Below are 12418 nucleotides of genomic sequence, written 5' to 3' on the forward strand. Positions count from 1 at the left end.
TGTTTCAGAGTACAGGTAAATTTTCTAAAAGAAATTAATAAAATTTTATAGCATTAAAATACCATAAGGAATTGTTAAAATTAAGCTAAACCTGAAAAAAATGACTTGATAACAGAAATTATTCTACCTAAAAATCAGAATTACTAGTTATTAGATAAATAAGTGCTAGGGAATGTTGTACCTGATGACTAGAGTTAACACATACATAACACTGCTGTATGATACATAGGAAACTTTAAGAAAGTAAATCCTAAAACTTCTCATCACTAGGAGAAATTTTTTTCTTTTTCTTTTATCTATAGGAGATGATAGATTTTAACCATACCTACTGTAGTAATCCTTTCACTGTGTGTGTGTGTGTGTACATACACATAAATCAAACCATCATGATGTACACCTTAAACTTGTGGAGTGATGTATCTGTCAATTATTTCTCAATAAAACTGGAAAAATCCGATTTAAAATATTGGAAGTTACAAGAGAGGGAGATAAATGAAGCTATACTTATTTTGACTACCAAACTTCATTTATTCCTAATAAAAAACTGATTATCACAGTATATAAAATCAATATACTATGCCCTACTGATACAGATTCAGGCTACAGAACAACTGACAAAATCTGTTTTCATCTCTTTGTAAGATGGTTAAAACAGTAGTTACACATTCAAAAAGATTCACTTTTTGGGGGGGTGCGGGAGATCAGTGTTTATTAACTCCACATTTGATAAAATATGCCTTGAAAATTGTGCCTAAAATTAACTTTCTTAAGAATGGCCACTTAAATTTCATTAAAAAAATAATCAAGCCATATTTCTTTTGTGAAATATTCAAATTTCAATTTCCACTATGCATTTTGCTTAAATTTAAACAAGATTTTGTTGTTACTGTTTTTAAAGCAGATGGCTCTTATTAGTCTTACTAGGTGGAAAGACATATGACCTTATAATAATTGAACAATCATTGAAGCATCCAGTCTGCAGTGGACACCGGGGATAAAAAATTAACATGCTATCACTGCTCCCAAGGACCTCTGACAAAAAAACAATCAAATGATCAAATAAATAAGAATCTATCAGCAAAGAGAAGCTAAGAGCAGTCTTATTAGCTGTATCTCTTTAAAAAAACTAATTCTTCTCAGTAGAATCTTTTTTTCCAAGGGGAAAAAGTCCATTTTAGCTAAAACCAGACTGATGTTTTTAATAAATCCTTTTGAACATTCTAGTGGTGTTTTCATACTTCTATGATTTAAAAATATTTAATACATTTGTAGTGAAAAGAAAAACAAGTATCCATCCAGGTTATGATAGAGAAACTATTTTTATTGTTACTAGCAAGAAAGTTTGACAGCCAATGCTTTCACCTGTATCCTTTATTCTCCAGGCCTAATTTCAAATAAATACTGGAAAGATCTTAGGTACTGTGAGAGAACAGAAGGTGGAAAACTACACAACTCACTTAATGAGATTACTATAATCATTATAATAAAACCAGACGAAATACAGTAGAAGGAAAAAAACTATAGGCCTGACTCTGAGTTATAGATGAATTCCTAAATATTAGTGTTATGTAAGAAAAATATTTTCTCATAACTAAGATGGATTTATTCCAAAATGTAAGCATGCTTATACATTTGAAAATCTAACAATATAAATTATATTAACATATTAAAAGGCAATAAAAAGCATATGATCATTTCAAAATATGAGGAGATCCATGAGTTTGTCATACATAGTTGGGGCTTTTAAAGAATGTCAAAATTCTTTGTGAATGTGGGCTGGACTTAGTGACTCTCTTCCAATAGACAGGAAATGGCAGAAGCCATGTTCTCTGACTTCCAAGGGTAAGTCATAAAAAGGATAGCTTCTTTCCAGCTCTCTTTCTCTTTGGACTGCTGACACACTGCAGCTAGGTGACATGCTGGAAGGATACTCAAGCAGGTAGTTTTATGGAATGGCCCACATAGATGAGAACTCAAGCCACTCACTAACAACCAAAGCCAACCTGCTAGTCATGTGAGTGAGCAAATCATATGGCTGGTAAAGCAAATGCTCAGGCCCTAATCAAGCCTTCAGATGACTGCAGCTCTGACTGATCTTGACTTCAACCTCATGAGAGACCCTGAGCCAGAACCACCAAGCCAAGCCACTACCAAATTCCTGACTGGCAGCAACTATGAGTGATAATAAACCTTTATTATTATTTTTTAAAAAATCAAACTGATATAAGAACAAAAAACTTGAATAGACTATAACCATTAGAAAAACTGAAATGGTGAATAACTCCTGCTCTCCACTATCCTCTGGGGACAAAAAGCATAATCTCAGATAGTTTTATAGTTGAGTTCTACCAAGTGTTTAAGGAACAGACGATATCTATCTTTTACAACTGCTCCACAAAACAGCAAAAGAGAAAGCTATCCAATTTATTTTAAAACCATAACCATGGTGGCCACGGAACATGAACAGCAAAGAAAATTACAGGCAAATTTCATTTATAAGCATACATAGAAAAACCCTAAATAACATAACTAAATGGAGAAAAATTAGGTTGGATCCCTACCTTCTACTGTATTAAAAAAAAAGTGACTTAAGTATCTAAAGGTGAAGACTAAAATAATAAAGAAAATGTAGAATATATTTGTATTCTCAAAATAGGAAAGGATATCTTTCAAAAGAAGATCAAAAAAGGGGGGGAGGGGTTGTCTATAATAGATCTGACCACTACTAAAAGATTTAAACATATCAAAATGTTCGATCCTTGGTCCGGGATCTAAGATCCCACATGTTCCAGAACAACGAGCCCCATGCTGCAACTACTGAGCCTATGTGCTCTGGAGCCCGTGTGCCACAACTAGAGAGACTGTGTGCGCCAACTACCAAGCCCAAGCACCAAAACAGAGAGTCCACACGCTGCAAGCAAAGATCCCTCATGATGCAAAGAAGATCCCAGGTGCCGCAACCAAGACCCAATGGGTTCAAATGAATAACTCTTTTAAATGGAGGATTCTGTTTCAATAAAAGATACTATGATGGAAGCAATCTAAATGTCCACTGACAGAGGACTGGGTAAAGAAGATGTGGTACATATACACAGTGGGATATTACTCAGCCACGAAAAAGCAAGACAATGACATCTGCAGCAGAACGCATGGACCTAAAGCTGTCATACTGAATGAAGGCAGACAGGAAAACATATCATATGATGTCACTTATATATGGAATCTAAAAAAAAAATGGCACAAATGAACTTATTTACAAAACAGAAATAGAGTCACAGATGTAGGAAACAAACTTATGGTTACCAGGGAGAAGAAAGAAGGGATAAACTGGGAGATTTGGACTGACATATACATAATAGTACTGTATAGCACAGGGAACTCTTCTCAGTACTCGAACTATATGTGAAAAGAATCTAAAAAAGAGTGCCATATGTATAGGCATAACTGATTCACTCTGCTGTAATCTGATACTAACACAACATTTTAAGTCAACTATATTTCAATTAAAAAATTTTTTTAATACTGTAGATAATAAACTAGGAGAAGGTATTTTTTAAAAGGCTAAAACAAAGAAGTCCTCTCTTAAGTATACAAGGAACTCCTACAGCAAAATAAAGAACCCTAATGGTAAATGGACAAAGAACATGAATATGCAATTCACAGAAGAGAAAATGTGAAAAGTAGATAAATGAAAAAATGGTCCCTCTCACTGTAAACAGCTAAATGTATATTAAAACATTCTGACATACTATTTTACACCCATCAAGTAGACAAAAATTAGAAAGTTGGATAATATCAAGTGATGTGGATACAGTGAAACAGTTACTTTCTCACACACTGGTAGCAGAAGGATAAACTTAGCTATTCTTCAGAGCGGTAGTAGAACCTAAAAAATGTAAGTCTACAATAACATACCAAGCCAATTCTTCAGCATATATTCCAGAGAAACTCTTCCACAGTCCTTTCAAGGGAAAAGAATATATTCTTTGCAGTGTTGCTTGTGAAAGCAAAGCAAAGAGATAGAAGAAATCACTAGGGAACAGATAAGGAAAATATAGTATATGATAGAATATTATGTATCAGTCAGAAATAAATAACTAGATGTATATGTAAGAACATGGGTAAATCTCAAATACAAACCTGCTTTGAAAAAAAGGAAAAAACAAAGTGAAACACAGAGCACAATACCACTTATGCACACAAATCATATCCACACACAGATATATAAAAACTTGAAAAATTACACATGCCAGACTAATCAAAAGGATGTATGTTAAAAACCCAAGAATCAGTACTTAATGCAAGACTGTGAAGGAGAATGGAATTGGAGATGGGTAACAAAGGAGAAACACACACACAACTGAAGAACATTCAAGAATAGATGATGGAGGCGGGCCATAAATTGAGAAATATGAGCAAGTGAATTTAGTGAAACTAAAGTCTTAAAGAGAATAGAAAAGAAAAAAAAAATCCTACGGGAGAAAACCAAAGCCAAAGGCTCAGAAAAAAATGATCACTTAAAGCCTATACAGCAAACAAGCAACTTGGTTTAGGTTCTAGGGTATTATTTTTTTAACAAGATAAAAGTGTTTTGATTCATTTACTTTAAAAATTGCAATATGCAACATAAGTTTATTAAACAAAAGACATAAAAATTATCAACCTTCAAATTTTATCAATAAGAAAAAGACAAATAAGCTGAAAGGGCTTCCCTGGTAGCTCAGCTGGTAAAGAAACTGCCTGCAATACAGGAGACCCCAGTTTGATTCCTAGGTTAGGAAGATCCCTTGGAAAACGGATACGCTATCCACTCCAGTATTCTTGGGCTTCCCTGGTGGCTCAGATGATAAAGAATCCGCTTGCAATGTGAGAGCGCTTTTGAGCCCTGGGTTTGATCCCTGGGTTGGGAAGACTTCCCTGGAGGAAGGCACAGCAACCCACTCCAGGATTCTTGCCTGGAAAATCCCCATGGATAGAGGAGCCTGATGGGTTACAGTCTATGAAGTCGCAAAGAGTTGGATACCACTGAGTGACTAAGCACAGCACAGTAAGCTGAAAGAAATAACAATGAAGCCAAACCATGAAAGTAACCAGCTTTTTTCACCTTAAAATTTTTTAGAAATAGTAATTCTAATAAGACAGGTATAATAATTAAAGACTGTTATGTTACCATTCACAACTAGGCAAACAGCAGGTACTCCCTTGTTATTTGTCCTCTGGACTAGATGGAATTAGCTCACAAACTAACCCTGAAATTTTAGGTCTCTAAATGACAAAAGCCACATCAAACTAAAATACAATGTAACAGCACCCAGTTCAGAATTACTTTAAGCAAGCATTTAATGTCTGTATGTAACAAGACTGTCCTCAGTACTTTTACTATTTCAGCTTTTTGGTCTAGTACTGTTATAAAAATGAAGAGTCCAGAAAAAGAACAAGATTAAGTCCAACTGCTGCCAAAATCAGCTACCAATATTATTTCCCTTATTGGCACTGACAGCAGAAGGTTATAGGCTTCTCCTTCCACTCCTATACCTTTGAACATCAGTACACTTTTAGAACTTTGATTCACTATACCTCTCCTTAACGTATAGAAAGGATTGTATAGAGTTAAGAAGATCAGGAATCACATTCATCTTTGAGCTTAACACAGTATGGCACAGAAAACTAGTTCAAATGTCTGTCGAAATAAGTTACTGATTTAACAAGAAAAGTCAATTGGTTTATGTTAATAAATATAGTCTTGCAGCTCTTCTGAACAAACAAAATAACTATGTATTAACACGTCTGAAAAAAGTTAATTCCACACAAATTGTAAGATTAATGCTTTTTACGAGGCACAAATAAGAAAGATATACAAAATACATTAAATCAACTCACTCATCTCATGTATATCTGAGCTGAGTAAGATAAGATCTATGCCTCTCTTTTATTAACAGGTATAATCTTATCCTTACCAATGGGGGATTCTGCAGTTAGACCCATGCTTTGAAGCAATGCTTCAGCTTCTCTTCTTTTTTTTTCAAGATCTGATTCTTCTTGCACAGGAGCAACTGCTTCCTTCTTCTGATCAGTCTAAATTTTTTAAGTTAAAACTTAAATTTACATATGGTATGAAACATTTCTATTTGCAAGAATACGTATGTTTTAAATAACATGCTAACACTGTATACATTTGGAGGTGGGCTTAGTTTTGAATACACATTATAGTCACTAAATGAAAATCATTCTGAGAGTTTTAGTAAAAATCTCTAAATAATATGTATTGATTCATTTTTATATGTAATCAAGAAGTTCTCACAAAAACACTCAACAGGTATGTTCAAAAAGTACAATTTCTATTTAATTTATAATATGAAATTGCTATCCATGGTCAAGAATTGTGGAAATCTCACAAATACATAAATATCACAATGCTATGAAAAAAAAATACAGACTATCATTTAAGACATAACAAATTTTAAGTAAATGAACAATTTGATTTGTTGAAAAAGTACAAGTGCCTCAGACTTCTATATGTAGTCTTCATCGTATTTATGCAACTTTATGTAGAGGATGTTTGTCAAAAATTCATCTGGAGAAAGGTTTTGTTTTTATTTTTTATCAACTATTGGTCTTATTTTCGTGGTTTGGTAAAATTAAAATTTACTCTTGCATAGCACAAAACATTTTTCATTACTGAAATTTTTACCAACTTTTATTTTAGCCATTTATAGTTTTAGCAAAATCTTCCAGTTATAACCCTCTATATTCTCAGATCAATACTCTCAACATCTCAAGGGAAATTTAAGCCTTAAAGGGAAAAGTCTTATGTATACACCTCAAAAGTCTATTTCAGCTAAGACAACCATTACTCATACAATTATCAGCAGTGAACTTTAGTCATAATATTCTACCATACCATTTTAACTTAAAAGAGTCATCAGAAAATTTCATTAAAATAGCCAGAGACTATATTATCAAGTAAACACTGTATCGATATATAACAATTAGACTTACTGTTTAATAGCACTGATTTAATGTCTCTTGTAATGTTTGATAAACTTTAAATTAGATTTAAATCATGTAATAGATATTCTGTACGGCCACTTATGGCCATGCTTAGAAAACAAATACCAAATTTGCCCTCAGTTCTGAAGGGTTTGTGACTACAAGTACTAGTTTGGAATGGTTCTGCCCGTCTTACTCATGCTTCTATCACTTAGTTTTTAATCAAATAGCTAACCTAAAGGTCCAACACTCTTTCAGTAATGGATCACAAAAAGGTTCAGAATAAACTAGAAAATTCTTCAATTGTAGGCCTTTACAGCATTACAGCAATGCTGCATATAAATTGTACCTTTGGTTTTTCTTTTCCCTTAAGAGATTCCAAGAAGTCTTGGCTATTATTAAGGCCAGTGGTCCCCAACCTTTTTGGCACCAGGGACAAGTTTTGTGGAAGACAATTTTTCCATGGACAGGGGGTGGAGAATGGTTTCAGGATGATTCAAGCGCATTACATTCATTGTGCACTTTATTTCTATTATTATTACATCAGTTCCACCTCAGATCACCAGACATTAGATCCTGGAGGCTGGGGGCCCCTGATTCAGGCTATCACATAGAAAAACTTCATACTAATGTCACATTAGAAACAAACTATCTAAACACTGGCCATTTAAAACACTGAAGATAAAAATATACAAATATGTCTACACAGGTTTCATAGGGACAAATGTACATTTCAAGACAGGAACAAGCAAAATTATCTCTAGCTCAGGGTCAATGCATGTTTGCCATACATAATAAAATGGTGATGCCAAAAGTCAGATCTAAGTATCTAGCCCACCCTCATGATAGTATCAAACCCACTACCTGGTAAAAATATTTCCATGACCAACTCATGACAAAGGAGAGACAATCAATTAAGTAATCCCTTAATCAATTAATAATCTAGTCTATATTTCTCTTTGCCATTATTTTTTCTGACAACTAGCAGTTCTGACTGGTAAAATATTCAGATAAGCTCAAAGTCCAAACTAAGTTATAATGTATATCATGTTTTATCAGTAATTACAAGGCAGATGCCCCTTTATACAGTAAACATATTCCTCGAAGACTAAATATGTATATTGAGCTTTTCACCTAGAGTGCTATATGTGCAGTCACAACTGCTGGAATTTTAACTATTCTGAAAGTATTAAAGGTATAAGCACTTAAAATCCAATTATTTTATATTATCTTTAAAAAAAATCAAACATACTTCCTTTTTCTTTCTTTCTTCTTCTTTTCTCTTCTTTTCCTCTCTGATTTGAGCCAACCGCTGCTTCTTACGTTCCAACTCTGCCTTTAATTCACTTTTGTCAGACATGTTTGCAACCTTAAGAAGCATACAATCATTTACAATCATCAGTAAATTGGTAAAAGGAGCACTCTTTCAAAACTCTGTCTTTCAAGAAGAGAACTGTCTTGAAAGGCCATGTAGTTCAAGGTCATCAAACGAGAACATGTACACTCTACTTTTAAAATAAAAGAAGCACATCTACTACTAAGACCTGAAAATCATTATAAACAGATGTATACAGGAAATATTCACAGTTGAGCACAGTAATTAGCACTCAGTAAACTCTTTAATGTTCACATGCTCAAATTTAACACAATGTCTCTGGCTCTTAAAACAGAGGACATGGATTGCCATTAAAAGCCAAGCTCTAAGACACAGCAAATCTGCTACCAGATTTTTGCATTCACTCCTAGAAATCTGATAAAACCGGCAGTCAGACAGAAAATTCCTACAAATTCTAAAACTACCATGCAATAGTAATACTATGGAGAAGCAAAACACAAATATACCATCAATAACTATCAACTGTACTTAAAGGTAGAGCTTCCCTGGTGGCTCAGGCGGTAACAAATCTGCCTGCAATACAGGAGACCAGGATTCTATCCCTTTGGAAAAGGAAATGGCAACCCACTCCAGTTTTTTGCCTGGAGAATCCCAAGGGCAGAGAAGCCTGGCGGGCTATACAACACACACACACACACACTTTAAGTATGCTGGGGTCGCAAAGAGTCGGACATGACTGAACGACTCTAACACACTGAGTCAAAGCCCAGCAACAAAGTCTGATTGAATAATTGCATACAGCTGACAGAACCGCTCAACCTGCGAGAGGCCGGAGCCTCCAGGCCTGACACATTCATTCACTTTCTTAAAACTCCAAGAAAGAGAAAGTCTCAGGAATTTTGTGCTACAATCTCCGCGTCTGCGTACTTTCTAACACACACCGGGTGAGCAAGGCGTGAAGGAGTCACTTCTCCCCTGGGTATGGACCAAGAGGGCGCGGCGTCTTGGGGAGGTGGCCTCGAACGAGCCTCAAGGCCTCTCGGGGCCCCTCCGAAGGGTCCAGAGAGAAGGGAGTGGGTTCGTCGAGGCCCCGGCCTTCCTGACTCACCCCGCCTCTCCTTCCCAGGGCCGGGCCGGGCTGGGCTGGGCGGCACTGTCCGCAGGCCAAGCCGCCCTTAGGGGCGCGACGCGAGACACAGCAGACAGAAGGAGACGGAAGGGCAGTCCACCCACCTGTTCGGTGGCGGGATGGGGAAGAGTCCGCCTGCCAGCAACTTCCCGGTAACGTCCCTCTCCTTCTCCCGCAACAGCAACAGCCGCCGCCACTAGCTCCGCGGCTTCCCCCAGCACACAAAGAGGGATGGGCGGCGGCTGCTACGGCGAGAGCTTAGAGACAAACGGCTTCGCCCCAGCCAAGGCGCTCCCAGAAAGCAAGGCAGCTGCGGGGAGGAGCAGCCTCTCTACCACTTACCTGGGTAAAGCAGTAGCCAAGAGATGAGACAAAGACTCCACCCAAGGACCCGAAGCGTTTCCCCTTTGCAGAAACTGGAAGACTTAGCCTAATAGCCTGGGGCCGGCTAAGAAAACGCCACCCTCGCCGGATTGGCTCCAAAGAGAACTACAAGCCCCAGCTGTGAGGGAAATCGGCATTCGGCGAGCAATGCACTCTGGGGGTTGTAGTCAACGGTAGTCGCAAAGCATGCTGGGATGCGTAGTGTTTCCTAGTCTTTCGCGTTCGCTTTGAGGCCTGCCTTCAAGATTCCAGAGACAAGCTTCCAGCTGTTCTCTTTAATGTAGTCTCCTTGGTTGGTCAGTGCTCACAATGTTGTATGTGTTATATCTTAAGATATTTGATTCCACATTGGCCTAATTTTAAAAAGTGGTGAACCTATGTATTACACTGCACATTTGGTGAACATTTCTAAAACATTTATACCAGTATTAGAAAAAAACACCTTATAGAGGTTTAAGCAAAATCTATAATACAAAATCTAAAATTTGAAAATGTAGTGTAACCTTACTGTCAAAAAATGTGAGAAATTGTCTTCAATTATAAAAAGATTTGTAAATCTTTACTCAGTTTTCACAAGCATTCATGGTTGTAAACTTGATTAGCTGGATTATTGCAGTTATGAAAATTAACAATAAAACCTCTGATTGCTATATTTCCTCTTTAATTTCTTCATGTACACATGGAATGTCTATTTGAGTCCAAATAAAATGATTACTGTTGCAATCAATGAATCGATAAGAATATGATGTACTCTTTTCCAGCCAGGGACCTAGAAATATAGGAACAAGTCAAGAAGAGAAAATTTGTGTACTAGAAGGTAGTACCTGAAGGAACTATCTAGGATGCAATATGGAGAGAAAAAAAAAAAAGGTAAGAAAGATTTAGAAACGTGGAGGATAGGAGGAGTAGGTCTAACAAACATCTCATGAAATTTTAGATGAGAAGGAGAGAGAGAGTAGAGTAGAGGCAATTTCAGATGAAAATACAGTTTCCCATAACTAGTGAAAATCACCAATTCACAGATTCAAGAATTCTGGTTAGTTGCAAACAGGATAAATGAAAAGAAATCCACAATTTGATACAGCTGAATGTAACTGTAAAAAAACAAACAAAAAAATAAATCCTGGAAATAACAAAAATTTCCATTAACTGATGAATGGATAAAATTGTAATACATTCATACTGTGGAATACTATTCAGCAACCAAGAGGAATGAACTACTCATATACGTAATGGCATGAATGAATCTTGAAAACATTATGCTAAGTGAAAGAAGCCAGACATAAATGGCTATGTACTGATCTCATATTTGTGAAACCCTAGACAAAGCAGAATCCTAAACAATGACAAAAAGCAAGCCAGGGGTTGCCTGAGTTGGGCTAGAGAGAGTAACTGTCAGGGAGTCAAAAGGAAACTTCTGGAATCGTGGAAGTATTCTGTTACTGTAGCTTGGTAGTATATTTTGCAGTCAGAAAGTGTGAGACCTCCAACACTGTTCTTTTTTGAGATTGTTTTAGCTATTTGGAGACCCTTGAAGTTCCATATGAATTTTAGGATGGTTATCTTTATTCCTGCAAAAAAAAAAGGCCGAATGGATTTTGGAGATGGATTGTGTTGAATCTGTATACTGCTTTAGGGAGTACTACTGCCATTTTTCGGAGAAGCCAATGGCACCGCACTCCAGTACTCTTGCCTGGAAAATCCTATGGACGGAGAAGCCGGAAAGGCTGCAGTCCACGGGGTCGCTGAGGGTCGGACACAACTGAGCAACTTCACTTTCACTTTTCACTTTCATGCACTGGAGAAGGAAATGGCAACCCACTCCAGTGTTCTTGCCTGGAGAATCCCAGGGATGGGGGAGCCTGGTGGGCTGCCATCTCTGGGGTCACACAGAGTCAGACATGACTGAAGTGACTTAGCAGCAGCAGCAACAACTGCCATTCTTTCTTTTTAAAACCTTTAACCAGACTCATTAAGAAAAAGAGGGAGGGGGCTCAAAACAATACAACTAGAAGCAAAAAAGGAGGAGTTACACTGGATACCACAGAAATTCAAAGGATCACAAGAGACTGTTACAAGCAACTCTATGCCAATAAAATGGACAACCTAGAAGAAATGGACAAATTATTAGAAAGGTCCATTCTTCCAAGAATGAATCAGGAAGAAATAGAAAATACGAACAGACCAATCACAAATACTGAAATTGAAACTATAATTTTAAAACTTCCAACAAGCAAAAATCTAAGACCAGATAGCTTCATAGGTTAATTCTCTCAAACATTTAGTGGAGCGTTAACACCTAACCTTCTGAAACTCTTCCCAAAAAATCCAGAGGAAAGAACACTCCCAAACTCACTCTTATGAAGCCACTATCACCCTGATACCAAAACCATACAAAGATATAACACACACACACAAAGAAAGAAATTTACAGGCCAATATCACTGACAAACATGGAGGTAAACATTCTCAACAAAATACTAGCAAGTAGAATGCAACAATATACTAAAAGGATCATATACCACAATCAAGCAGAATTTATCCCAGGGATGAAAGGACTTTTCAGTATCCACGAATCA

At 36.6% G+C, this 12418-nt stretch overlaps 1 protein-coding gene across 4 annotated transcripts in view; it reads right to left on the minus strand.

The window, feature by feature from the left end:
• DYNC1I2 (dynein cytoplasmic 1 intermediate chain 2) overlaps positions 1-10020 on the minus strand; it is a 54751-nt gene extending 44731 nt beyond the window's left edge. Inside the window, exons 1-3 of one of the 4 annotated variants that reach the window (XM_069577222.1) lie at positions 9798-10020; positions 8243-8359; positions 5958-6075 (exon numbers count right to left, since the gene is read on the minus strand). In XM_069577222.1, the coding sequence (XP_069433323.1) occupies positions 5958-6075; positions 8243-8350 (226 nt within the window). In that variant the 5' untranslated portion in view covers positions 8351-8359; positions 9798-10020. Of the gene's footprint in view, positions 1-5957; positions 6076-8242; positions 8360-9559 lie in introns of all 4 variants that reach the window. The other 3 variants (XM_069577225.1, XM_069577221.1, XM_069577223.1) reach the window with 3 other exon arrangements.
• Between the last annotated feature and the right edge of the window lie 2398 nt (positions 10021-12418).

The sequence above is a fragment of the Ovis canadensis genome, chromosome 2, assembly GCF_042477335.2.
Source record: "Ovis canadensis isolate MfBH-ARS-UI-01 breed Bighorn chromosome 2, ARS-UI_OviCan_v2, whole genome shotgun sequence".
NCBI lineage: Eukaryota > Metazoa > Chordata > Mammalia > Artiodactyla > Bovidae > Ovis > Ovis canadensis.